Source organism: Narcine bancroftii, chromosome 9, assembly GCF_036971445.1.
Source record: "Narcine bancroftii isolate sNarBan1 chromosome 9, sNarBan1.hap1, whole genome shotgun sequence".
Classification (NCBI taxonomy): domain Eukaryota; kingdom Metazoa; phylum Chordata; class Chondrichthyes; order Torpediniformes; family Narcinidae; genus Narcine; species Narcine bancroftii.
In genome coordinates, this window is record NC_091477.1 from 122,265,197 (window position 1) to 122,291,436 (window position 26,240).

A 26,240-nucleotide genomic window follows, 5' to 3' on the forward strand; every position below is an offset into this window, starting at 1 on the left:
GCCCATACAGGAACCACTCAGCACATCCCGGAACAGCACAGCGTGAATCACCACGAGACGGCTCATGTTATGCCGGACCTGGACCGGCTCTTGCAAAACCTATCGGGCTTTGGGTCCGATGAGCAGCCCCATTTGATGGGGGCTCAGCACAGCCGGGACTGCCCCACCCCTCCGACACCCATCACTGTGGGATGGGGACCACCCTCTCCAGCAGACACCACACCAGAGACCCGCATCAACTCCCAGTAAAACGTGGGCAGATGCACCATCGTGGCCCAGCCGATCTTCGACATAGGGAGCATCTCTGGCAAAGGAAGTAGGGGCCAGCATGTGCCTCCGCAGAGGGTACTCAATGAACATGCCTCAGTGCAACACGAACGGCTGCAGACGCTGTGATGGTAGTAAAAACACACGGAAATGCTGGTCTTTTCTGCGTCCATAGGAGACAAAGATACGTTGCCGATGTTTCAGGCCTGAGCCCCTCTTCAAGGAATAAGCAGAATGAGCCAGAAGCAGGAAATCCCGGACAGTCTCAGAATAGAGACGGTGCCGGATGGGGGAGGGATCCAGACCAACAAAAGGAGTTCGTTGCATGAGATAAGGGGTGAGGTAAGAATTTATCGTCTGTGTTAAAGGAGATGGAAGGGAGATGCAGAGAAAGGCAATGTGGGGGGTGGGGGTTAATGAAAGCCAGAGAAGTTCATGTTAATGCCATCCGGTTGGAGGGGGCCCAGATGGAAGTTGTTCCTCCAATTTATGGGGGAATCTCAGTTTGGAGACCATGGAGAGACATATCACCGAGGGAATGGGACGGGGAATTGAAATGGGTGGCCAGTGGGTCAGAGCCGAGGTGCTCAACAAAGTAATCTCCCGTTCACTCCCACGTGGAGGAGAGCACAGCGGGAGCACCAGACGCAGTAGACAACCCCTGCAGATCTACAGGTGAAATGTTCCTTCACTTAGAAGGGCTGTTTGGGGCCCTGAATGGTGCTGAAGGAGGAGAGGTGGATACAAGTGGAGCATCTCCTGTGGTCACAGGGGTAGGTCCTAAAGGGGACAATTGGTGCGGGGGGAGGAGTGGACAAGGGGATCATCGAGGGAGTGGTCCCTGCAGAAGACAGAGAGGGAATCCGTGTCTAGTGGTGGGATCATCCCTGAGATGAGGGGCTGCCAGCTGGGTCCGAAGGCACACCAGTGACTGACAGTCCTCCCCAGTGCCTCCTGTTTCCCCAGAAGTCCACCAACTTCTTCTGGGTTGTGGCAACAGAAATGGTGGGTGGGACCAGGGTGACCAGCTGATACCACAGCATGGAGCCCACTACCCCCCCCACCCAACCCATCTTCCCCCACCCTCCTCAGGTGGTGCTGCTCGGGGCTGTGGGAGGAGGGGGAAGGTGCAGGGAGTCGGGAGGAGAGTGCAGGGAGGAGGGAGGCGGGAGGAGGGAGGCGGGAGGCGGGAGGCGGGAGTCGGGAGGAGAGTGCAGGGAGGAGGGAGGCGGGAGGCGGGAGGAGGCTACACCCCCAGTGCAGCTGGACGGTGCCGGAGCGGCGGTGCCGTCTGCAGGAGTGGGTCGGCTCCATTGTTGCTGAGCGGAAGGATATGCTTTGAATCATTGGAGGGAGGGAGTGAGTGAGGAGGGAGGGAAGGAGGGAGGGAGGGAGGGAGGGAAGGAGGGAGAGGAGGAGGAGGGAGCGGGAGCCGAGGCGGACATGGCGAGCGACTCCCCAGCCCGCAGCCTGGACGAGATTGATCTGTCGGCGTTGAGGGTGAGTGATTCGCTCCACGGGCTCGGCCGACCCGTCCCCCCGACACCGCGGCGGGTTGGTCCCTCTCCCCGGTCCTGACGCCCCCGCTCTCGGCTGCATCGATGAATGGGGCGGCGGAAACCGGCCCTGGGGCACATTCACGGGGGGGGGGGGGGTCCATTCATTTTCTCCCCCTTTGTCCCTCCTCACAACCTTAACAAGTGTAACGAGAATGATCTGAGATTGTGGCCTTCACGCCTTTTAAAGGCGTGGGGGGAGGGGGTTGTGACTCTCTCCCCCTCTGTGTCTCCCTCTCGCTGTGTCCACCCAAGTGTCTGGGTCTGTGGGGGTCTGGGTCTGTGGGGGTCTGGGTCTGTGGGGGTCTGGGTCTGTGGGGGTCTGGGTCTGTGGGGGTCTGGGTCTGTGGGGGTCTGGGTCTGTGGGAGTCTGGGTCTGTGGGGGTCTGGGTCTGTGGGGGTCTGGGTCTGTGGGAGTCTGGGTCTGTGGGGGTCTGGGTCTGTGGGAGTCTGGGTCTGTGGGGGTCTGGGTCTGTGGGGGTCTGGGTCTGTGGGAGTCTGGGTCTGTGGGAGTCTGGGTCTGTGGGGGTCTGGGTCTGTGGGAGTCTGGGTCTGTGGGGGTCTGGGTCTGTGGGGGTCTGGGTCTGTGGGAGTCTGGGTCTGTGGGAGTCTGGGTCTGTGGGAGTCTGGGTCTGTGGGGGTCTGGGTCTGTGGGAGTCTGGGTCTGTGGGGGTCTGGGTCTGTGGGGGTCTGGGTCTGTGGGGGTCTGGGTCTGTGGGGGTCTGGGTCTGTGGGGGTCTGGGTCTGTGGGAGTCTGGGTCTGTGGGAGTCTGGGTCTGTGGGGGTCTGGGTCTGTGGGAGTCTGGGTCTGTGGGGGTCTGGGTCTGTGGGGGTCTGGGTCTGTGGGGGTCTGGGTCTGTGGGGGTCTGGGTCTGTGGGGGTCTGGGTCTGTGGGGGTCTGGGTCTGTGGGGGTCTGGGTCTGTGTGGGTCTGGGTCTCTCTGGGTCTGGGTCTGTGTGGGTCTGGGTCTCTCTGTGTCTGGGTCTGTGGGGGTCTGTGGGTGTGGGTCTGGGTCTGTGGGGGTCTGGGTCTGTGGGGGTCTGGGTCTGTGTGGATCTGGGTCTGTGGGGGTCTGGGTCTGTGGGGGTCTGGGTCTGTGGGGGTCTGGGTCTGTGGGGGTCTGGGTCTGGGTCTGTGGGGGTCTGGGTCTGTGGGGGTCTGGGTCTGTGGGGGTCTGGGTCTGTGGGTCTGGGTCTGTGGGGGTCTGGGTCTGTGGGGGTCTGGGTCTGTGGGGGTCTGGGTCTGTGGGGGTCTGGGTCTGTGGGGGTCTGGGTCTGTGGGGGTCTGGGTCTGTGGGCGTCTGGGTCTGTGGGCGTCTGGGTCTGTGGGCGTCTGGGTCTGTGGGCGTCTGGGTCTGTCTCTGTGGGTGTGTGTATGTGCTGGGGATACTTGGGCAGGGGAAGAATGCCTTTTGAACCCTGATAAAATCCTCTGCTTTCTTTTCAAAGGCCAGGGTGGGGGGAGGGATGGGGATTTCAGCCTGGCCAGAGATCTTCCTTTGACAGGCTCACGCAGCCTCTGCAAGCTCTGGCAGAGGGACAGCAATGTGGCCAGAGGGTTGAAGCCGGGGTTGGTGCATTGGTGAGGGGGGTCGGGCTGGAAAATGGGCTACCCTCTGTTCGCTGCGGATCCTGTGGCCTCCGACGTTCATGAGCTGAGGATTCGTTCAATGCCGTGGAGGCGACCACTCGGTGTAAATAAAAAAAATCAAGCCCAAGTCCAGGAGATTTCAGCATCTCGAGTCATTCAGATAACTTGCAGTCAGTTCCCCTGTCTAAAGCCTGCTGCCCGCCGAGTCGGTGTCCCTGTCAAAGGACATAGCAGAAGCTCGGGAGGGGGCGGAGTTGGAGGTGGAAAGGGCGGGAGGTGGAGGGGGTGCTGATGGAGGAGGTGAGGGGGTGGGAGGTGGAGGGGGTGGGAGGTGGAAGGGATGCTGATGGAGGGGGTGGGAGGTGCAGGGGGTTCTGATGGAGGGGGTGGGAGGTGGAGGAAGATGAGCAGGAGGCAGGTGGGAGGAGAGTGTGGGTGGGGAGAGGGGCTACCTGCTTTGTTGCCCATTGTGGTTTAATGAAGCAGCTCTGTTTGGATCTGTAACTGGGTGAATGAGCTGCTCCGATCATTGTCTCTTGATTTGCCTGAACGTCTCCGCGATTGTGCTGGGTGACATTTTAGAACCGGGTCTTGTCAGTGCGCATGTCTGTCGGGGGAGGGGGAGAGGGAGAGGGTGCAAGGCTGGGCTGGGATTAGTGTGATGTCCTTTCCTAGAAGCTGAGTGTGCCTACCTGTCTGTGTTTGTGTGAGTGCACCTGTGGGCGTGCAGGTCTGCAGGCATTTACAGGGGTACTGGTGACCACCAGGTGTACATGTCTATACCCGTGTTAACGTGAGTGTAAAGTGCCTGTCCGTCGGTGGACGTGCGTGTCTCCATACACATGGACGAGAGAGTGCAGAGGCATGCAAGCTTATCTGCACACTTTTGCCTGTCTGTGCAAATGCCCACCAACAGGGCTCAATTGTCCCCACAACACTTGTATCGCTGAGACAATTCAATGTCCGTCTGATAAATAATATTTATTCTCTGTGTTACAAATTTATGGTCTCTTTAATTCAATTAGTTTATTGTTAGAGCTGAAGTGGAGAATGTGGGCTCAATGTGAACATTTAAGAAAAATTTGGACAGGAACGTGGAAGGGAGGGATATGGATCGGGTGCAGGTCAGTAGGAATAAGGCAGATTAATAGTTTGGCACAGACTAGAAGGGCCGAAGGCTGTAATGTTCTTTCGTTCGATCTCTTTTCTGTACTACTACCGGTTTGCCTGCAGCAAGTAAGAATTTTTTGGGGGGGGGGGCAGTGGGAAATTCTATGGGGATAGATTTAATGGCAGATTTTTAGGGAATGGAGGGAATTGGGTCAGAGGAGGCAGGAGGGCAGAATGATCTCCACTTGCTTCGAGTTCTCGCCAGCTGCATTGGCTGATGCAGAGATAACAGGAGAGATTTTAAAATTTTCCCCCTCCCTTGGCTCCCCCACTCCCTATTTATAGCCCCTCTGATCGCTCAGCCCTCTCATTTCAACCAGTTAAATTCAGCCAGTTTAGTGGGATGGATTCTTGTGTTCCCATTCGCATCTGGGTTTCCTCCTCCCACCCACCCCCCCCCTTCTCCAAAGCTCTCCTTCATGCGAGTGGGGAGAGTTTCTGGGATGAGAGGGTGGTATTATCTTTGGAATTTGAGGTTAAGGCAATGATTCTCGACCTTTTTTCTTCCCACTCACATACCACCTTAAATAATCCCTTACGAACCACAGATCACCTTTAGTGAAGGTCTAGAATTCTCTCCCGAGAGGATTGCGATGGCTGGATCACTGGGGCAGAATTTAAAGAGCTAGTAGATAGATCAGGGAATTGAGGGCAGTGAGGAACTGTCACAGAAGAGGTATTGGGGCAGATTATCGATGATTGAATGTCGGGGTAAGTTTCAGGGGGTGAAGGAGAGTAATGTAGGAGTTGGCCACACGGCCTGTCGAGCCTGCTCCCGCCATTCAATGGTGATCTGGCCATGGACTCAGCTCCACCTACTTCCATCTCCCCAGAACCTGTCATGCACAAATCTATCCATTTGTCTTAAATATATTTAATGAGGCAGCCTCGTCCTAGAGTAGAGGATTCCACGGATAAATCCCTGCTTCCCAGCCTCAGCGATCTGGGTTCAATCCCAGCATCTATTGATGTCTGTGCAGAGTTTGCTCGTTCTCTCTGTGATCAGACAAGTTCCACCTTTGCCTCAATTTTCCTCCTGAGGGTTGGTGGTTAAATCTGTGTGTAGGTAGGTAGTAGAATTTTGTTGGGGGGGGGTTAACTGAGGATGTGTAAATGGGTGGTTGATGTTCAGCATCAATGATGGGCTGAAGGGCCTGTCTCTGTGCTGTAAGACTCCATGACGTGAGCTTGTGCTCCAGTTTTCTTATGTTCTTGTCACCCGAATGGAGCAGAATGTGGGACGTGAGAAGGTATGGGAGGTGAATGGTGAACGACTGCAGAAGCTCTGAGAACAGGCTTCTGAGAAATTCACACAGCACTGGTATGCAGGGAGAACAAGGAACAGGAAGGCTGAGCTACAGTGCATTGCTGGTGAACTTGAATGCAATTAGCTTGCCTGGGCATTGGTGAGATCAGACCTTGGTCTGGAACAGTGCTCTCCTTCGATGGGTTTGGGTTTACTTGTTACCAAATACTTGGTTCACTGAGACTGGTTCTTCTGGTTATCAGAGGGTGGGATTACATTGAAAAGGAAGATCAGCTGGTACCAAGCAAGGGCAGCGTGAGAGCACTGTGTGGGATTCATTCAGGAGCCTGATGATGCAGGGATTATACTGTCTTTAAGCTTGTTGGTGTGTGATTTAAACATCTCTTCAATGGGAGAAAAGAGTGGGTCCAAGTTGTGATGGGTCAGCGTTGGCTGACTTTCCAGGCAATGGAGGATGTAGATGGAGTCCATGGATGGGAGGGAGGTTGTGTGATGTCCTGAGCTGCTTTCACCAGCTTCTCTTGATCATAAGTGGAGCACCACCCGTCCCCCGCTGTGATGGACCCAGCAAGTTGTCTCTCCACAGAACACCTGTAGAAGTTGCGTGATTGTGGGGGGGGGGGGTGAGGAGCGGGGGGAAAACATGCTGATCTTCCTGAGTCTTCTGAGAAAGCTGAGGCATTGGTGAACCTATAAAAGATGGTTCTGTATCAGAAACAGTGATCAGGCAGATGTCTGGAATGGGTGGATTGCTTCACAACAGAAGGTTGAACCAGCTGGGGCTAAACACGAAAATCTGTGGATACTGGAGTCCAGTGCAGTCGACAAACGTGCTGGAGAAGCTCAGCAGGTCACACAGCATCCACAGGAAGCAAAACGCAGTCAGTGTTTCAGGCTGAGCTCTCTGTCAGGAAAGTCAAAATTCAGGTGAGGGGAATGGGAAGGGGAGGCCAATAGGATACAGGAGGGAGGACAGTTGAGGAAGAAGCTGAGAAGTGAGGGATAGCTTTTGAGAGGAGAAGGGAAGGAAGGGGTGAGGAGCTGAATGAAAGGAGACAGAGGCTTGGGGAAATAGAGAGACTAGGTGGGGGCACCACACCTTTTGTTGGTCTGGACTCGTGACATATACCTTCACCTCCTATGGACGCTGCAAGTTCCTCCAGCATTTCTGTGTGTTTTTACTTCCAAGTGAATCTTGTGAATCTGCCAGGGGTCGTCTACTGCGTCTGGTGTTCCCGCTGTGGTCTCCTCTATATCGAAGAGACTGGGCCCAGACTGGGGTATCGTTTCCTTGAGCAGCTTCGCTCTATTTGCTGCCACAGCAAAGGGCCCCCCAGTGATCAACCCATTTCAATTCCCCACCCCATTTCCATGCTCTCATGCTCTGCCAAATTGGAGGAATAACATTGGCATTCTCTAACCAGTCAGAATCTATATAGGCTTTTCCAACTTTCATTTACCGCCCCCAACCACTCCCCTTTCAATCGGTCTCTCCCTTTCCCTCAACCTTTTGTCTCCCCATCCCTTTCTCCTCCTCCTCCTTTCTCAGTCCACTCCTCCTATCACTTCTCAGCTTCTTTCTCTTCGACCATTCCCCCCCCCCCCCACGCTTTATCTCTTGCCTGTTCTCACCTCTCCCCCCCACTTTTTATCTGGATGTCTGCCTGAAGCGCTCAGGCCTGAACTGTTGGCCACTTTTACTTTCTGCAGACGCTGCATGAACCTGCTAAGATTCTCCAGCACGTTGATGCACTCCTGGGTTTCCACTGGGTTAGAGACGATTGCAGAAGTGTTCACAGGAAATGGTTGAGGAGAGTATATTTCCTCTGTGGGAGACTCTAGAACTGGGGGTGACATTTAGAGATCAGGAGTTGACGTCTGAGCAAGAGATGAGTGGAAACATTTTCTCTCAGAGGACAATGAACCTTTGAATGCTTGAGTGACAGTGGAAACAGTTTTGAATCTTTTGAAGGCAGAGTTTGACAGGTTTTTGTATGGAGGGGAAGGGTGAACGGTGGTGGCAGGCAGGAGTATGAACCCAGGCGCAGTCAGGTCAGCTGCGACCTTATTAAATGGTTGATCAGTGGGCTGTGGCCAATTCCAGTGTTTCCTCCTCCAGATTTCATGTAGCATATCCTCAATATCACAGGATGACTGATTTGTACAGCCTGTACAGTCCAAAAAAAACCCTCACATTTCATAGAGACCCCTCCAAGTGGACAGACAATAAGGCAGATGCTAACCTTGGGCAAGCCCTCCCCACCCCCACAATGAAATGAGAAGCCAGAGGATCCACAGGTCAGGCAGTGGCCGTGGGGGATAGAAGTAGGCTCAGTGCCTCAGTTGTCCCCCAGCAAAGCTGAGAATTTTGATTCCCTTGGACCAGTGGCTTTTCAACTTTTTCTTTCCACTCACACACCACCTTAAGCAACCCCTATGCCATCGGTGCTCTGTGAGTGGAAAGAACGTTTGAAAACCTCTGCCTTGTGCTGTTCCCTTTGGGGCGGGGAGGGGGGGGGGAGGGAGTTCCAGCAACGTCAGCTGGAAAGGATGGGAGGCAGGCTCAGGCAAGCAGAGGAGAAGCAGAGGATCCATCAAATTACGTCTTGCATCAGATTGATGCAGTCACCATGGGAGGGACCTCCTATAGAATGGTTGTGGGTAATATTGAGGTGTAGTCAGAACCAATTCCCCTGTCTTCTCTCCATAACCTTTGACACCCTTACAGATCAAGAACCTATCAACCTCTGGTTTAAATCTATCCAAAGACCCGCCTCCACAGCTGCCTGTGGCAACGATTTCCGCAGATTCACCACCCTCTGGCTGAAGAAATTTTTCTGCATCTCCATTCTAAAGGGACGTCATTTTATTCTTGGGCTATGGTCTCTGGCCCCAGACTCTCCCACCACTGGAAACAATGGGTAGAAGTGATCAGCTGACATTTCAGCTCAAAAATGTAGGGCAATATTGCATATTGGAGGGGAAAAGAAACAGAGGAGAAGGCCAAGGGCTGGAAAGTTGGGAGAGATGGAGACGTGAGGGGGGATGGGGGGGAGGGGAGGGGAGGCATTGCAAAACTGAGAATGGGATTAAATAAAGAGATGGAAACAGTGGAACCAGATTGGGGTGGGGTCACCTAAAATTAAGCCATTGGGGTTGAGGCTGTCCAGGAGGTATATGATGTGTTGTTGTTCAAGTGGATGTGGCCAAAGGCAAACATGGCACTATAGGAATGGTCGGCCACAGGCACGTCAAGCATGGGCCCACAGACAGAGCACAGGTGGTCAACGAAGTGGCCACTGACGGAGAGAAAGCCACATGTCTTCACTACTTTGGCTGACCACTTGTTTCCAGGCAAGGTGAAGAACTTGCAAACCTCTCAATGATTTAGAATAGCCATTCTCAATGAGGGCTTCACAGTCCACTCCCCCAACCAGGGCCACAGCACATTTAAGTGGGGGGGGCCACGGACTGAAATCATAAAATATGGTTTATGTTTTTATGTAGTCGCTAGGAGAGACATACGGAAGAAAAAAGCAACTAAACCTGACTGCTTCACAGGGAAAGGGAAAGCATAAACTTTGACCAGAGTCCGGAGTTGGTGGGGGGGGGGGGGGGGGGGGGAGAGCTGCAGACAAAAAAGAATGTTGAGAATGTCAGATGTAGGCCATTCAGCTCATTGGGGATATACAAACCTATACATATATGTCTGTGTGGGTTTCCTCCCACCCTTCAATATGTAGGGGGTGGTAGGTTAATTGGGTGTAATTAGGAGTCATAATTTACAGTGGCCGGAATTGGCTTCTACTGTGTTGTTTAAAAAAAAAACATACACACACATATATATGCATCTCCCTCTCAACGATTGCTATCCAGGTACCTGTTGAAATGACCTTTTAAAGTTTTAAACAAGCCTGCCTCTGCTACTTCCATGTATCCACTACCCATGCGTGTTGAAAAACTTAGCCCTCAAGACCCTCTTAAATCTTTCCCCTCTCACCTAAAATCCGTGACATTGTTTTGGATTCCCCTGCCCTGGAAAAAAAGACTGGGATGGCAGACCTTATCAATGCTCTCCATGATTTTATAAACCTCTATGAAGACCTCCCCTCAGACTCCGACGCTCCAGAAAGAAAAGTCCCAGCTTCTCGTGCCCTCTGGTCCTGGGAACCTCCTGGTGAATATTCCTGCCCCAAGGTTCAAAGAGAAGCTTGGGCTTGCAGGACGAGGAGGAGGGGTTTGAGAAACTGCTGGTGGAAATGGACATTGACCAGCTGAAATGTTAACATGGCAATTATGAGGCAAATGATGATGTATATTTGAAGGACCTTGGTCACCGCCTCTTCTCGCTGTTGCCTTCAGGCAGGAGGTACAGAAGTCCTGGTTAAAAAGCAGAGGGAGATACAGAGCAGGTATAGGCAGCGAGGAACAAATGAGGTACTTGAGGAATACAAGAAACTGCAACAAAATGATTAAGAAGGGAATCAGGACGGCTAAAGGAAGGTATGAGGTTGTTATGGCACACCTGAAGGAGGATTCCAAACACTTCTACAGATATAGTAAGAGCAAAAGGATAGCAAGGGGCAAAATTGGTTCTCTTGAATGAACCAAAAGAGATGGGAGAGATCTTGAATGGATTTTTTGCATCTGTATATACTCAGAAGACATACATCTGAGTCTGTAGAAGGGTGAAGAAACAGCATGAGGTCATGGACCCTACAGATGACACATGAGAAAGTGCATGGTATATTGAGGCAGTAAAGGGGCGGTGATGGTGGAGGAGATATTTCGGGCTTCTGAGAAAGTCGAGGTGCTGCTGCTTTCTTGGCCATTGCGACAACGGGCTTGTCCCAAGACAGTGGAGATGTTTTGCCAGGACGTACTGTTCCTGATGTGGACGGGGGTGTGGACACTGCCCCCTCTTCTGTTCCCTTTAAATATGCCCTTTAAGTCTAGTATGGTTAGCGTGGCAGTTAATGCAATGTTGTTACAGCGCCGGCGATTGGGACAAGATTAGAATCCCACGCTCTCTGTCGGGAGTTTGCACGTTCTCCCTGTGTCTGCGTGGTTTTTCCAGGGGCTCTGGTTTCCTCCCACTGTTCGTAATGTACCAGCTGGTTAATTGGGTGTAATTGGGTGGCACAGACTCATGGACAAAAGGGCTTGTTACTGTGCTGTATGTTTAAATTAAAGAATGTAAATATCTCACCTTTCACCCTTAACCCATGTCCTCTAGCTTGTATCTCACCTAACCTCAGGGGACGAAACCTACTTGTAGGTTCTATCTACACCCCTCATAATTCTGTAAACCCCTAGTCTATGACATCTTGCCTCATTCTCTGATGCTCCAGAGAATAAAATCCAGGAAATAAAGGTGCAGGGGAATTATACAGCACAGAAACAGGTCATTCAGCCCATCTTACCCATACTAACCATGAGGTTCCCATCCGTACCAATCCCATTTACCAGCATGTAGACTGAGCCTTTGATACTTTGGTGATTTGTCCTGTCTCTGCCTCCATAGCCCCTCAGGCTGTGCGTTCCAGATCCCAACACCCCAGGTGAAAAAGTTTCTCCTCAAATCCCACCTACAATCTCTTGCCCCTCTTCCAGTTGTCCTCAGTGCCTCTGTCAGGGGAAGAGTTTTGTACTGTGCACCCTATCTGTGCTGCTCATAATTTTGTACTCCTTCTTGTGTCCCCTCACCCATCTCCCTTGGCTCCAAGAGAAACAACCCCAGGCTTTCCCATTTCACTGGAATGCTCTGTCCCAGGCACTAACTTGTGGAATCTCTCTCTTGTAGTCACATCCCTCCTGTTGTTTGGCAACTGGAAATGCGCAGAGATTCTGCATGGCCTTCCACTGCCCTTTCTCTCCCTGAAAGACCTCAGCCATCAATGTGTTCAGCTGTGTGAAGATGCTTTGCCTCTGGCATAGAATGTATGACCTATTGTGCTTGACCCTGCCCGCTGTGGTCTATTATCAGTCTCACAGTCAAACCCCTCTTGTGAACCTGGTATGCACATCCTTCAAACCAAGTCTGGGGTATGCACATCCTTCAAACCAAGTCTGGGCCCAGAGGGCACAGCCTCAGAATAAAAGGACGCCCTTTGGAACAGAGACAAGGAGGAATTTCTTCAATCAGAGGGTGGAGAATCTGTCGAATTCGTTGCTGCAGGCACCTGTGGAGGCCAAGTTATTGGGTGGATTTAAAATGGTGGATTCTTGATCAGTGAGGGTGTTAAAGTTATGGGGAGAAGGCGGGAGAATGGGGTTGAGAGGAAAAATGCATGAGCCATGATTTGAATGGTGGAGCAGACTATGGGCCGAATGGCCTAATTCTGCTCCTCTGTCTTAAAGGCTGTTATAGACTTGGCCTTGGCTCCAATCTCCTGTCTGTCCTCTTGTGCTCTCACTTCTCCCAGAGACCAAATGTCCATCTCTGCTATGAAACGGTTCAGTGACTCTACCTCCACTCTGCAGGAGTAGAACTCCAGAGATTCATGGCTCTGGTGGGGAGTGGGGAGAGCTAGTGTGGATGTGCCTGTATTCTGGAACTGTACGTAGAACATCGATCCTGACCTCTAGTGTGGAGTTCTCTCTCTGACTGTGTGGGTTTTACATGGAACATTGAACAGTCTAGCTCTGGGACAGGGCCTTTGGCCCATGAGTCTGTGCTGAACATGATGCCCAACTCAAACTACAACTGCTTACACCTGTTTTCTGGTCTGCCTCTTAAACACCATGGGATTGTATCTGCTAGATAATGGTCGTGCAGGTTGATAGGGCAGTTAAGAAGGTGTGCAGAGTGCTGGCCTTTATTAGTTGGCGGATTGAGTTCATGAGTTGAGAGGTCATGGTGCAACTCTACAAATCTCTGGTGTGACCACACTTGGAGCATTGTGTTCAGTTTTAGTCTCCTCATTACAGGAAGGATGTGGAAGCTATGGAGAGGGTGCAGAGGAGATTGACCAGGATGTTGCCTGGATTGGAGAATGCATCTTCGGAAGCAAGGTTAACAGAACTAGGGCTTTTCTCTTTGGAGCGTAGAAGGATGAGAGGTGGTTTAATAGAGATCTATAAGATTATGAGAGGCATAGACAGGGTGGACAGTCAGCACCTGTTTCCCAGGGTGACATTAGCAAATGTTAGAGGACACCTGTACAAGGTGAGGGGAGGAAAGTTTAAGGGAGATGTTAGGGGCAAGTTTTTTTTTACTGGGTGTTTGAAATGTATTGCTGGGGATGATGGTGGATGCTAGTACAATACGGACATTTAAAAGTTTCTTGGACAGGCACATGGATGCAAGAAAAATAGAGGGTTAAGGGTGTGAGGTGGGGAAGGGTTAGATTATGGAGTAGGCTTATATAGGTCAGTACAAATGTTGTGGGCCAAAGGGCCTGTACTGTGCTGTATTATTCTATGTTCTAACGTACTCCAAGGTTCAAGGAACCTTTACAAGGCCAGCGACAGTCGAAGGCCCCTGGATTCTGTTTCTGTTACCGTCTCTCGTTGAGTTGATGCTCGATGAAGCTACTTTAGACAGAGTGGAACAGCAAAGTGGGGGACAAGTCTATACACATCCCTTCCAAGGCAGGAGCTGTTTGGTCAGAGAATATTTTGTTTTAAAAATTTCCTCATGTAATTGATAAATAAAAATTGAAAAATTACAATGATTTACATGATGGGTTTTTACCCCCTCCCTCCCTCCCTCCTTCTACCCCCTCCCTCCCTCCCTCCCTCCCCTCCTCTACCCCCTCCCTCCCTCCCCTCCTTCTACCTCCTCCCTCCCTCCCCTCCTTCTATCCCTCCCTCCCTCCCCTCCTTCACCCCCTCCCTCCCTCCTTCTACCCCCTCCCTCCCTCTCCTCCTTCTACCCCCTCCCTCCCTCCCCCTCCTTCTACCCCCTCCCTCCTCCCCTCCTTCTAACCCCCTCCCTCCCTCCCCTCCTTCTACCCCCTCCCTCCCTCCCCTCCTCTTTCTCCCTCTCCTCCTCTTTCTCCCTCCCCTCCTCTTTCTCCCTCCCCTCCTTCTACCCCCCTCCCTCCTCCCCTCCTCTTTCTTCCTCCCCTCCTTCTACCCCCTCCCTCCCTCCCCTCCTCTTTCTCCCTCCCCTCCTCTTTCTCCCTCCCCTCCTCCTTTCTCCCTCCCCTCCTCTTTCTCCCTCCCCTCCTCTTTCTCCCTCCCCCCTCTTTCTCCCTCCCCTCCTCTTTCTCCCTCCCTCCTCTTTCTCCCTCCCCTCCTCTTTCTCCCTCCCCTCCTCTTTCTCCCTCCCCTCCTCTTTCTCCCTCCCCTCCTCTTTCTCCCTCCCCTCCTTCTACCCCCTCCCTCATAGAAACTACACGAAAAATATAAATGAGATATATAGTTATATAAAATATAGAAAAGGAAGAAGAAAGTAGTTTCCTGGTTTGGCCGAAAGGTCAGTTCGCACACTGGGATCCCACTTCCCAGCTTGACGGCTGTTTTGGGGAGGTTATTTTAGTCTCGAGAGGCCAGAAGTAAATTTTACATATTTACCCCTGAACTTTGCATATATGGGCTCCAAATTTGCAGAAAGGCAGTGTATTTCGTTGTGGACAGAGAACATTCTTTGCTATCTTTAAAAAGGAATGTTGTTGGCTTTATTTAAAAAATCAAAGTTAAATGTGTCCCTGCAGGGTTATGCGTGTCCTGGCTAGGCTAGTCGTGAAACTAGAGGAACAGCACCTGTGCTCACCTATTACCTGCCCACTCCTGCTCCCACACCTTTTCATTTGGCCTTCTGCCTGGTTCTTGCCTCTCCAATGAGGGGATCTGGCCTGAAGCGTCGACTTCCATGGATGCTACCTGAATCGCTGAGTTCCTGTACGTGGCTCCAGCTTTCCAGCATTTTTAAAGGGTTTACAATTTTAAGTACAACACAGTAGAAGCCAATTCCAGCCATTTAAACCCATGCCTCCCAAATGCCCAATTAATCGACAACCTTTATGTTTCAGAAGGTGGGAGGAAACCGGAGCCCCTGGGGGAAAACCCACACAAGTCACGGGGAGGAGGTACAAACTCTTTACAGACAGCGCTGGATTCGAACCAGGGTCACTGGTGCTCTTATATGGTGTCCAACATCTGCTGCCTCCTGAGATTTGTGTTGACCATTAACTTGCCCAGGGGGCAGGAGTGTTCTCTGTCAGGCATGACATGTCTTGCAGATTTTTCTGAGGAGGTGACAAATGTGGTTGATGAGGGTGGGGCAGTGGATGTTGTCTGCATGGACTTTGGAGAAGGGTTTGACAAGGTTCCTCTTTGTTAGCTGATCTAGAAGGCATGGCATCCATGGGGAATTGAAGGTTTGGATACACCACTGGCTGGTCCAGAAGGTAGTAGTAGGGGGTGTTATTCTGGCTGGAGGGCTGTGATCAGTAGTGATCTGCAGCTTCAGTGTTGTTAGTGATATAAAACTGAGGTGGATGAGAAAGTAGCTGGATGGTGAGTAGGTTTGCAGGTGACACAAAGATTGGTGGAATTGTGGTCAGTGTAGAGCAGCCAGTCTCAAATTTTCTCGCCTCTGCCACCCACCCCCCCCCCCCCCCCCCCCCCACCCCAGACTCTGCTCAAAGATTATGGACCCCCTTCCCTGTGAAGCGGTCACGTTTTGGTCTCTTCTGTACTTCTATTGTGCTAGCTACATAAAAACTATTCATGTAGGTGAGGTGAAAAGAAGACAAGGCTTTTAGTTAATGTGCTGTGGACCCTGGGGAGGAGAGGGTTATCACAGTAATAGATTTGGACAGAGAGATAGTAGTTGGAGTTTAATCTGCTTAAGTGTGAAGTCAGTCAAATGTAGGAGAAATGGATGCAGTTGATGGTGGGGCCCATTTTTTTTAACTGATGTGCAGAGAGATCTGGGAGTCCAGGCCGCAGTTCATTGCAAGTGGCCATTGCAACAACAAGTGGCCATTGCAACAACAAGTCCTTCCCAGGACACAGATAACAACCCTGTTGGTTCTGGTGAATTGGTCCAGGACAAGATTTCAGACCACACCTTGGCTGCAGGGGTATTTCAGCTTGTAATTAATTAAATATGGAGTTTAAAAAAAACCCTGATCTCAGAAATAATGGTGGAGGTGGGGGAGGGGGGGGGGTCCTTCTTTAGAAGCCACCTGGTATAGGGAAGGAAGTTCATAGTGATGACTCCTGATCCATCAATGTTTAACTTTTTCCTCAGTGCCTGGGCAATAAGGGATGGACAATAAGGGTAAGGATGGCTATTCAGCCCATTTAATCTGCCCCACAATTTAATCATGAGCTGATCCATTTTCCCCACTGCCCGGCCTTCTCCCCATAACCTTTGATGCCCTGGCTAATCAAGAACCAATCAATCTGCCTTAAATAACCCAATGGCCCAGCCTCCACAACCACCTGTGGTTACAAATTCCACAGATTTACCACCTGATGATTGAAGAAATTCCTCCACATCTCTGTTCAAAATGGACACCCTTCAAACCTGTAGTTGTGCCCTCTTGACCTAGATTCTCCCACCATGGGAAACAACCTTTCTATATCTACTCTGTCTAGGCCTTTCAACATTCAAAACATTTTAATGAGATTTCCCCTCATTCTCCTAAATTCCAATGAGTACATGGCAAGACCTGTCAAACGCTCCTCCTATAATACCCCTTTCATTCCCAGAATCGTACTTGTGAACCTTCTCTGAATTTTCTGACTGGAAAATTATAATAACAGATGTAAGGGACTCTGAGAGTGAGGGGCAGTGGTGCATCGTGGAATATGATGGAATCTCCATCATCTCTACACCTGTCCAGTGTCTCCACTGAAGGTAAAAGAGAAAAAGCAAAGCTCAATCTTTGGATATTCCAGCTACCAGGCAAGGGAGGCACACTTGAGGCAGGACAGGGAATGGGATGGCTTCTCTGATGTGAAGTATATGTTGGGAATGTCGTGGGAAAGTGTGGGAGCCCTGGCAGAGATACTTGCACCATTGTTGGTGACAGTGAGATAGATACTAATGTTGTGCCTTCATTTCAAAATGGCTGCAAGGCCAAGCTAGAAAATGATCAGCCAGTGAATGTAACGGCAGTCGTGGGTATATTACTGGAGGGGATTCTGAGAGACAGGATCTACCAATGTTTGGAAAGGCTGGAACTGAGTGTGGATATGTGCGTGGGAAATCACGCCTCACAAGTTTGATTGACTTTTTTGAAGAGGGGACCAAGAGGAGGGCAGTATGGTGGATGTTAACTGCATGGAGCTTAGATTGGATACCTACGGCCATACTAGCCTGAAAACGCCCGATCACGTCTGAGCTTAGATTGGATTAGTTATTTATTGTCAAGTAATAAAAAGGAAATATAATATTGCATGAAAATTGACTTTAGTCTTCCATAAAACAAGATTCTTCATGAGCATTGCCCGGTCAGAGAAAGAGAAGTAAAAGAGAGTGTTCCCCCCCCCCCCTCCCCCAGAGTCACTGAATATCCATGAATTCACCTCCAGCACTTCCACAGCCTCTGCAGCCGTACAAGATGCCCAGGGCCATTCAGGAGCCCTCCTTGCCCTCAGCACCATCTCAAATCCCGGTTCTGATACCTGGTTCCCATGAGCCAGTCTCCAGCTGCCTGGTGTGAGTCCTTTAACCTTAGGTCACCAGCAGCCCCGCAGACTGTTGGTTCCTCACCGCATTTCATCAACAGCTTGCCACCCGTGTGTGTCCTTCAGCTGCAGAGCCACTCGTCAATCCCCCACCGTCCTTAAGCCAAACTACTGCTCCCCTGATGTCTGAATACCCTCGTGGCCGCAGCCGAACAGCGGCGGTGCCATCTTGGGCCCAGACCCTGCAATTGTAGGATTTTAACATAAAACACCGTCAGCTCTTTTAACAGGCCATTTAAATCCTGTACATAGCCATTGGCAGTCAGACTGGGTGTAGGACCCAGCAGAGCAGCACTGTGTCTCCGCTCCCCACCCTCCCCAGGTCCGCACCAGCAGCATTGTTGCTGTTACAGTGGCTCTGGCTTGATAAGTTCGCACCTGGTAGGTTGTTCTAGAAGGTCAACTGTCATGGGATCCAGGGGGAGTGGGCCAAATCGATTCAGAGTTGGCCTGGAGGTAGGTGGACAGAGGGTGAGAGTGGAGGGTATTTCTCATGTTGGAGGTCAGTAACCAGTGGTCATCGGGGGCCAGTGCTGGGTCCACTGGTGTTTGGCATTCATATTAACGACTTGGATAACGATCTATGTAGCATAGTTAGTACATTTGTGGATGACATCAAAGGTGGGGGAACAATGAAGAAGATTATCCAAGATCACAGCAGAGTCTAGAATGAACTGGATAAGTGGACCAAGAAATTGCAGGTGGAATTAAACTCTGAAAACAGTGAGGTGTTGCACTTTGGGACAGAACTTGCACAGGCCTTGGGAGAACAGGGATTTGGCATTACAGGTGCAGAGTCCCATGAAAGATGGACAGGTTGAGGAAGAAGGTGTCTGGTACACTTGCCTTCATTGGTCAGAGCATTGAGTACAGGAGCAGAGATGTCGTGTTACAATTGTACAGATGTTGGTGAGACCACGCTTGGAGTGTTGTTTAGTGTTGGTCACCTAGCTACAGGATCGACATCATTGAGGTGGGAAGGGTGCAGAAAACATTTACCAGGATGTTCCCAAGGCTAGAGGGCTTGAATTATGAGGAGAGGCTGGGACTTTTCTCCTCAGTTAAAGGGAGATCCTGCAGAGGTTTATAAAACTACGACAGGTGTAGATAAGATATATTTTCATCGTCTCTTCCCAGGGTAGAGGAATCTAAAACTACAGGGCATAGATTTAAGGTGAGAGGGGATGTGAGGGACACCTTCTTCACACAGAGGGCCGTGAGTGTGTGGAACGATCTGCTGGAGGAAGTGGTGGAAGCAAGGTGAATTGTAACAGTCACAAGTCATTTACATATGTTACATGGATAGGAAAGGTGAAAAGGGAAGTGGGCTGAACCCAGGCAAATGGGTCAGCATGGACAAGATGGGCTGAGTGGTTTGTTTCGTGGAACTGAGGTCTACAGCTCCACTGATTCCTGTCTGCCTAAGGCAGGAGTGGGGGACACCCAGCTGTGTGTGGGCCATACTTTCAGGATGAAAACAGGGAAATAAATAGAATGTCAGAGTTGGAAAATGCTGTAATAAAAGCAGAACGTGCTGGAGACATCCAGATTATAAGAGCATAATACATATCAAAGCAAGAGTCAGCCATCCGGCCCATCGAGCCTGCTCTGTCATTTAAAGGGATCACGGCTCATCTGGCTGTGGACTCAACTCCACTGACCCTCCTGTTCCCCATAAACCTTAATTTCCTGATGAGGCAAAAACTCATCTGCAAATAAATGTATTTAATGAAGCAGCTTCAGCTACTCTTGACAGGTCAGGCAGTGTCTGAGGAGAGAGAAGCAGTTAATGTGTCAGGAACAGGCCCTTCACTGGGTTGAGAACAAATGAAATCACTGTGACATTGGCAAGGCTTTACACAAACAATCTGATCCAAATCACTGCTTAACAGCTTGTAATTTGTTCTCATCCTCTCCGAGACATTTCCTTTCCCTCTCCCCTGCCCTTCCTGTCCCCCACCTTCTCAGCTGCTAAAAGCTGCGTTCTGTTCTCCCTTTCCCAGTTCTGAGGAAGGGTCCCAGAGCCGACTCTCTGCTTGACTTACTCAGTTTGATGTTAGAGGAAGGAGAGACATGGATGTCAGCACCATTTCCAAAAGTACACTCCAGCCAATCCTGCAGTGATACAGGCACATCTTCTGTGTGCAGCAAGATGCCACAAATATATATTCCATATTTGTAGAGACAATACAATTAGTTTTGGTTGATTGGGGTTTCAGCCAAAGTATTCAAAAGCTAACAGCGGACGTTGGAGATCTGACATGAAGCTTGGGAAAAACTCAGCAGGTCAGACAGCATCTGTGGAGAGAGAAACAGAGTTAACGCTTCAGGTAGAGGACGGATCATCAAAACTCAGATTTAAATTTAGACATTCAGCACGGTATCAGGCCCTTTTGGCCCACGAGCCCGTGCCGCCCAACTAACCTACAACCCCCTTATGCTTTGAAGTGTGGAGGAAACCCACGCAGATGTGTGGAGAACGTACAAACTCCTTCCAGACAGCGTGGGATTCAAACACGGGTCGCTTGCGCTGGAATAGTCTTACGCTAACCACTACACTAAATCTCAGGGTTGTATGTGATGTCATATATGTACTCTGACAGTAACCTGTCTCCTCTCAGACTAATACCTCTTCTCTGGAACAAACTGGTAAACTTCTGCACTGCCTCCAAAGTTATGGAGAAGCAAGGAGACCAGAACTCCATGCAGCTCTGCCAATAATAAAAGGAATGGTAGATTAGCGAATAATCTAGCATTTCTGAAGGGCCTTCACATCTGTCGACATGGTTCTAAGGTGCAGGCCAGTTCCTTCCATGTCCATTCATCAGCGTCCTTCCACAAGGTGGGCCTTTGGCCAATGTTGAGGAGATGGAGGGACTCAGTGAACGGACCAGGCAGCATCAGTGGGGACAGATGGTCAGTCAAAGTTTCGTCAAGAGGTTCGGACTGAAAGTGTTGAGCATCCACCTCTCTCTCCACAGACGCTGCTGCTCAGCGTTTCAGCATCTGCAGTTCTTGGGCTGTTATCAAAGCGAACTTTGTGTTATTTGTGTGTCTGGGTTTTGGTTTCCGGAACCGTGGTTTCCTTGTCTCAGCCGAGATGAACTACTGAGCTGATCCTTCGCTGCGTCCCTGAGAGGTGACAGCGTGTGCAATGTGCTCTGCAGCTGTGGCGCGAGCAGTTGGGGTGCTTTTCTAGGAGTCACACTATGCCAGAGAAGTTCACATAGTCTAGACATCTCAGCATAGTGATGGGTGGCTGATGAGCTGCCTGACCTGACGACCCTCTCTTTCATCTGAAACACTTCTAATTATTTATTTGTACACATGAATACTGGTCCCTTGTGTGTATTGATTGTCTGTATGTGTGTTATATCTGGTTGTGTGTCTGCGGATTTTGCACCAAGGACCAGAGAACGCTGTTTTGTCGGGTTCTACTTGTGCAATCAGATGACAATGAACTTGACTTGAAGCAAAGTCTGCATACCAGTTTATCATTCAGCCATAGAGCAGTATTGCACATAACCAGGCCATTCTGTCCATTATGTCGATGCTGACCCCCTCTGCCCAACATCTCTAACCCTGCCTGCCTTTATCTATCATCCTTTGCCTTGCCTGTTTCTTCTCATGACATCCAGTGATTGTATCTTGCCCCACTGACAGCAGGTGAGATCAGTGTAATGACCACATTCTCCCTATTGCTGCCGTTGAAGGCTCCTTTTTAGCTCCAGCACCCTGGAGTGAGATGCCCTGATGCTTTTCATTTGTATGATGCAACGAGAGGCCATTTATCCATCTGGTTCATGCTAGTCCCATCACTACCCCTCCTTCTTCCCTGATACAGAAAAGAACCTGAACCCAACTCTCTGTCGATGCCCCCACCATTAATCTCCTGCAAGGGGTTATTTACAGGAACCAGTTAACCAACCCCCTCACATTTGGGCTGTGGGAGGAAACCAGAGCAGCTGGGTGGGTGGGGAAAACCCACTTTGTCACTGGGAAAACGTGCACGGACAGCACCGAGGTGGGGAAGAGTCCCGCTCTCCCACCTCACTGCCCTGTTCACACCAACAGAGTAGGCACTTTTGAACCAGATCTTGTAACAGGAAGGGAGCCTCCACAACTTGGGGTCCAATCAGGGAAGGGGAAAATGACCCATCAGTCCCCCTTGGGAATGTGATGTTCCATTGTGAATGGGAGTGAACTTCACAGTGAAGAAATTGTGTCAAGATTTGGCCTCTTTCTTTACGTCAAGATCTATTTGTCATGGAGAGATTTTTGCTTAAACGTTCCTCTGAAGTTTGGTTTGTTGTTTTGAGTTGATCTCATTGAAATAAATACAAGCCTGTCACAATTTTTAAATTAAATTTAGGTTTCAACGTACATCACGGTAACAGTCCCTTCCGGCCCTCAAGCCTGTGCTGTTCAAATGTCTCAGTTAGCTTCCACCCCTGTATGTATGGATTCGATGGATCAAGTGGTACATGTTCAAGTTTGCTGATGGCATCGAATCTGGTGGGATTGTGAGTGAAGAGGATATAAGGAGGCCTTCTGGGCAATCAGATTGAGGGGGTGAGAACAGGGCAGATGGAATCAACTGTGGGAAATGCGAAGTGTTCCGTTTTGGAGGTGCCGCAGAAACGTGGAGTGTTTTGTGAATGGTGAGTGATTGGATGGAGTTGATCTTCTCTGAGAGCTGGATGTTCAGACCCATGTCACTGTCAGTCTGTGGCTTTCAACCTTTATTTTCCCACTCACATCCCACTTTAAGTATTCCCTGTGCCATCAGTGCTCTGTGATTAGTAAGGGATTGCTTAAGGTGGGATGTGAGTGGGAAGAAAAAGTTTGAAAACGACTGTTTAATCGTCCCTCATTGACTCGTTATGTGCACTGTTTCATATCTCCAAAAGAAATAGGCCAATGCCAATTTTTCTCAAACCAAATATTTCAGTAACAATTAGGTCTAAAGCAGTGATTCTCAACCTTCCCTTCCCTCTCACATCCCACCTTAAGCAATCCCTTACTAATCACAGAGCACCGATGGCCTAGGGTTTACTTAAAGTGGGATGTGAGTGGAAAGAAAAAGGTTGAGATCACTGTTGTAGGCCAATATGCAGGTAGGGAAAGCAAATATTGAAAGAGGATTTGAGAGGCCCCATTGGGGAGAGAGATTGATTTGGAGAGACCAGATCTGGGAGTGGATCATTTCTCTCTGTACTGAGGAAGGATGGAGCTTTTCAAAGATGGAGGACAGCAAGAATTAGGGTAGACAGCCAGCACCTTTTTCCTGGGGTGGGAATAGCAAACACCAGAGATAATCTGTAAGAGGTGAGGGGAGGAAAGTTGAGGGGAGGAAAGTTGAGGGGAGGAAAGTTGAGGGGAGGAAAGTTGAGGGGAGGAAAGTTGAGGGGAGGAAAGTTGAGGGGAGGAAAGTTGAGGGGAGGAAAGTTGAGGGGAGGAAAGTTGAGGGGAGGAAAGTTGAGGGGAGGAAAGTTGAGGGGAGGAAAGTTGAGGGGAGACATCAGGGGTAATTTTTCCCAGAGATAGAAGTGGGTGCTTGAGGACTGCTTGGCAGGGGTAGAGGTGGAGACTGAAACGTTGGGTGCATTTAAGAATCTATTAGACTGGCACATGGTGTGAGTAGGGAGGTATAGTTTGTTGAGTAGGTCTCTATCGGTTGGCACGACTTTGTGGGTGGAAGGACCTGCACTGTGCTGGAATGTTCTACATTGTAAGGATTCACCAGGCTGTTTCTGGAATGACAGGTTATTGCACGGGCAGAGATTGTGCAGAGTGAGTCATGCAGAAGCTGGCTTATCAGGCCGACTGGTAACCAGTCCCTTCCTGAGCTCATCTCATTTGTCTGTGTTTGACTCCTAACTCTGTTAAGCATCCATTCTCAACCTTGGTTTGGCAATGTACTCCCCTCACCCCCCCACCCCCCGAACCTTGAGGAGTCTGCTTAAAGTTTCTGGACCACTTCACTGTGAAGCAGTCAAGTCTAGTTATTTTCTCTCCTAATGACTGCATAAAAAAAGATACTTTTAAAAATTATGATTTCAGTCTGTGGCCTCCGTTGAGAAAGGCTAGTCAAAGGCTTTCCCCTCTCCACCAGTCTTGTAAACATTGCGATTGTCCCACCTCTGGCAGCTGGTTCTTCAGACCCACCACCCTCTGTGTGTGGATATTCTAGGCCTGTTTTCTTCAGGCACTAGAGGAATGAAGGGAAACATGTAGATATACTGGGGAAACTTAGCAGGCCACACAACATCCATTATGGGTGGCCATAGTTTCGGGCCTGGGCCCTTCATCAGGAATAAAAATGGGGGAAGGGTGGAAGAGAAAGAAGGTGAGATGTGAAAGGGGGAGAGAGCAGAGGGTGACTCTCTGGCAGGAGAGGGAAGGGAAGAGGGTGGGGTGTGGAGACACAGAGATGGGGAAAGGGAGAGATTGGGTCTGGTTGCAGGGGACCGAGATGGAATGCAGGGGGGTTTTCTTCCAATTTGCAGATACCCTTGGTTTGGCAGTACGTGTCGGTGTGGGAATGGAGTGTGGAATTGAATTATTTGGCCAACACCTGCAGATTTTATTTGTTTAATGAAATTCTCTAAAGATTTGTCAGGCTGGTTGAAGAGAGGGGTGGGATCCAGATCGGGGGAAGCAGATGGAGAAGTGGGGAGTAAAGTTCACTCGGGCAAGGTGAAGCTTTGCCATTGTGTACCTCTCTGGCATGCAGAAGCACATTGGGTTCATTTGGAACCTGGATCTGGTGGCAATCGAGGGGCACGGGGCATTGAGGAAGGGTGGAAAATCAGCCGTGTGGAGTAGGCTTGGGGGGAGCGGGTGGCTAAGAAACACAGTCAGTGTCACAGTGTAGTCACCCCTTGGGAAACATGGCACTGGGTTTGCGCACATCAGGGTCCCACAATATGGTAAACAAGCCCTTGGTTTTGGATGAGATGCAGGGACAAACGTTGGCCGGGGCAGTCAGCAGATGTTCACACCACTGGGCGCGTGGACGTTTGAGCCACTGGGCACGTGGACGTTTGAGCCACTGGGCGCGTGGACGTTTGAGCCACTGGGTGCGTGGACATTTGAGCCACTGAGCACATGGACGTTTGAGCCACTGGGCACGTGGACGTTTGAGTCACTGGGCGCATGGACATTTGAGCCACTGGGCACGTGGGCATTTGAGTCACTGAGTGTGTAGATGTGTATAAGATTTAGAGATCACTGTTTTAAAAATGAGGGGTCATATATGACGGGAATGAGATGGGTTTATTTTTGTTTCAGAATTGTTAGTCTCTTCCTCAACAGGCAGTGCTCGCAATGTCTTTGAATATTTCTCAAACAGTTTCACGTGGATGCCTGACAAGTGAGGAGGTGAAAGGTAACTGGAGGGTGGAGTCGAGCCTACAGACAGATCAGCCATGATCTCCATGAGCAGAGAGTGGCCTTTCCCAACCCTGAAGTTACAGGGTTGCTAGAATGTTGAAAGTATAAAGGAAATACTGGCTTTATCTCGCAGTGACCAATAATGCTCAAGTATCACTGAGTCATCCTTGGAGTAAAGTCCCCGTTTGCTGCTAGTCTAACCCGTGGTTTCCATTCATCAATATGTGATGACCTTCTCTTGTTCATCTCTTCCAGGATCCGGCTGGCATTTTCGAACTGGTTGAACTGGTTGGCAATGGCACCTATGGCCAGGTGTACAAGGTAAGCATCTCCATCATCTGGCCCAGAAGTCTCCCCCGGATGTGACGGCCACGGAGCCCGGGTTCAGCGTTCCTTTCTTATCTACATCATGTACAACATTTAGTTACTTTTGTTTCTCCTGTGTTTTTTTTAAGTTTTACGATTGAATCGAGAAGCCAAATCCAGCCATTCAAACCCATACCGCCCAATTGAACACAATTAACCTATAAGCCCCATAGGTTTTGAAGGGTGGGAGGAAACCGGAGCACCCGGAGGAGACCCACACTGGCCGCGGGGAGAACGCACATCAGTGGTTCTCAACCTTTTTCTTTTCACTCACATCCCACTTTAAGTAATCCCTAGGCCATTGATGCTCTGTGATGAGTAAGGGATTGCTTAAGGTGGGATATGAGTGGGATATGAGAATCACTGCTCTAGACCCAATTGTTACTGAAATATTTTGCTTGAGAAAAATTGTCATGGGCCCATTTCCTTTGAAGTTATGAACCTGTGCACATAACAAGTCGACAGGTCTGTCCATGGCCTCATGCACCGACAAACTGAAGCTACGTGCAAACTGGAGGACTAACACCTTGTATTCCGATTCAGCCACCTCCCACCTGCTGGCATCAATATTGAGTTCCCCAGTTTCCGTTAATTCCTTCTCAATCTTTCTCCTTCCTTCATTCCTCTAGCTCCCCACCCCCTTCCCTTCCTTCTTCTATCAGGGATGCTTCTTGGACCCCTGCCCTCTCTCCCCTCCATCACTTCTCAGTTTCTTTCTCTTTTATCCCCCACCTGTAACTACCGATTATCTGTTAGCCTGTGCTCCACTCCTTCCCTGTTCCTCCACCTACTTCTGCCTGACGAAGGGTTCAGGCCAGAAACCTCGACTGCCCTTTACTTCCTGTGAATACTGCTTGACCTGCTGAGTTTCTCTGGCACAATTGTGCACTGCATTCTGTGATGGTTTGGGAAAGGCTCGCAAAGGGTGTTCCTGGATGTGGGACAGTTGCCGCCTTCGGACAGGCTAAACTGGCTGGAAT

The 26,240-nt window shown here is 50.2% G+C and overlaps 1 protein-coding gene across 11 annotated transcripts in view; it reads left to right on the forward strand.

Annotated features, from left to right (window-relative positions):
- The first annotated feature begins 1,542 nt into the window (after positions 1-1,542).
- LOC138742753 (TRAF2 and NCK-interacting protein kinase-like) overlaps positions 1,543-26,240 on the forward strand; it is a 111,134-nt gene continuing 86,436 nt past the window's right edge. For 2 of the 11 annotated variants that reach the window (XM_069897586.1, XM_069897590.1), the window contains exons 1-2: positions 10,263-10,353; positions 25,150-25,215. In XM_069897586.1, the coding sequence (XP_069753687.1) occupies positions 10,283-10,353; positions 25,150-25,215 (137 nt within the window). In that variant the 5' untranslated portion in view covers positions 10,263-10,282. Of the gene's footprint in view, positions 1,768-10,251; positions 10,354-25,149; positions 25,216-26,240 lie in introns of those variants that run through there. The other 9 variants (XM_069897592.1, XM_069897589.1, XM_069897588.1 and 6 more) reach the window with 8 other exon arrangements.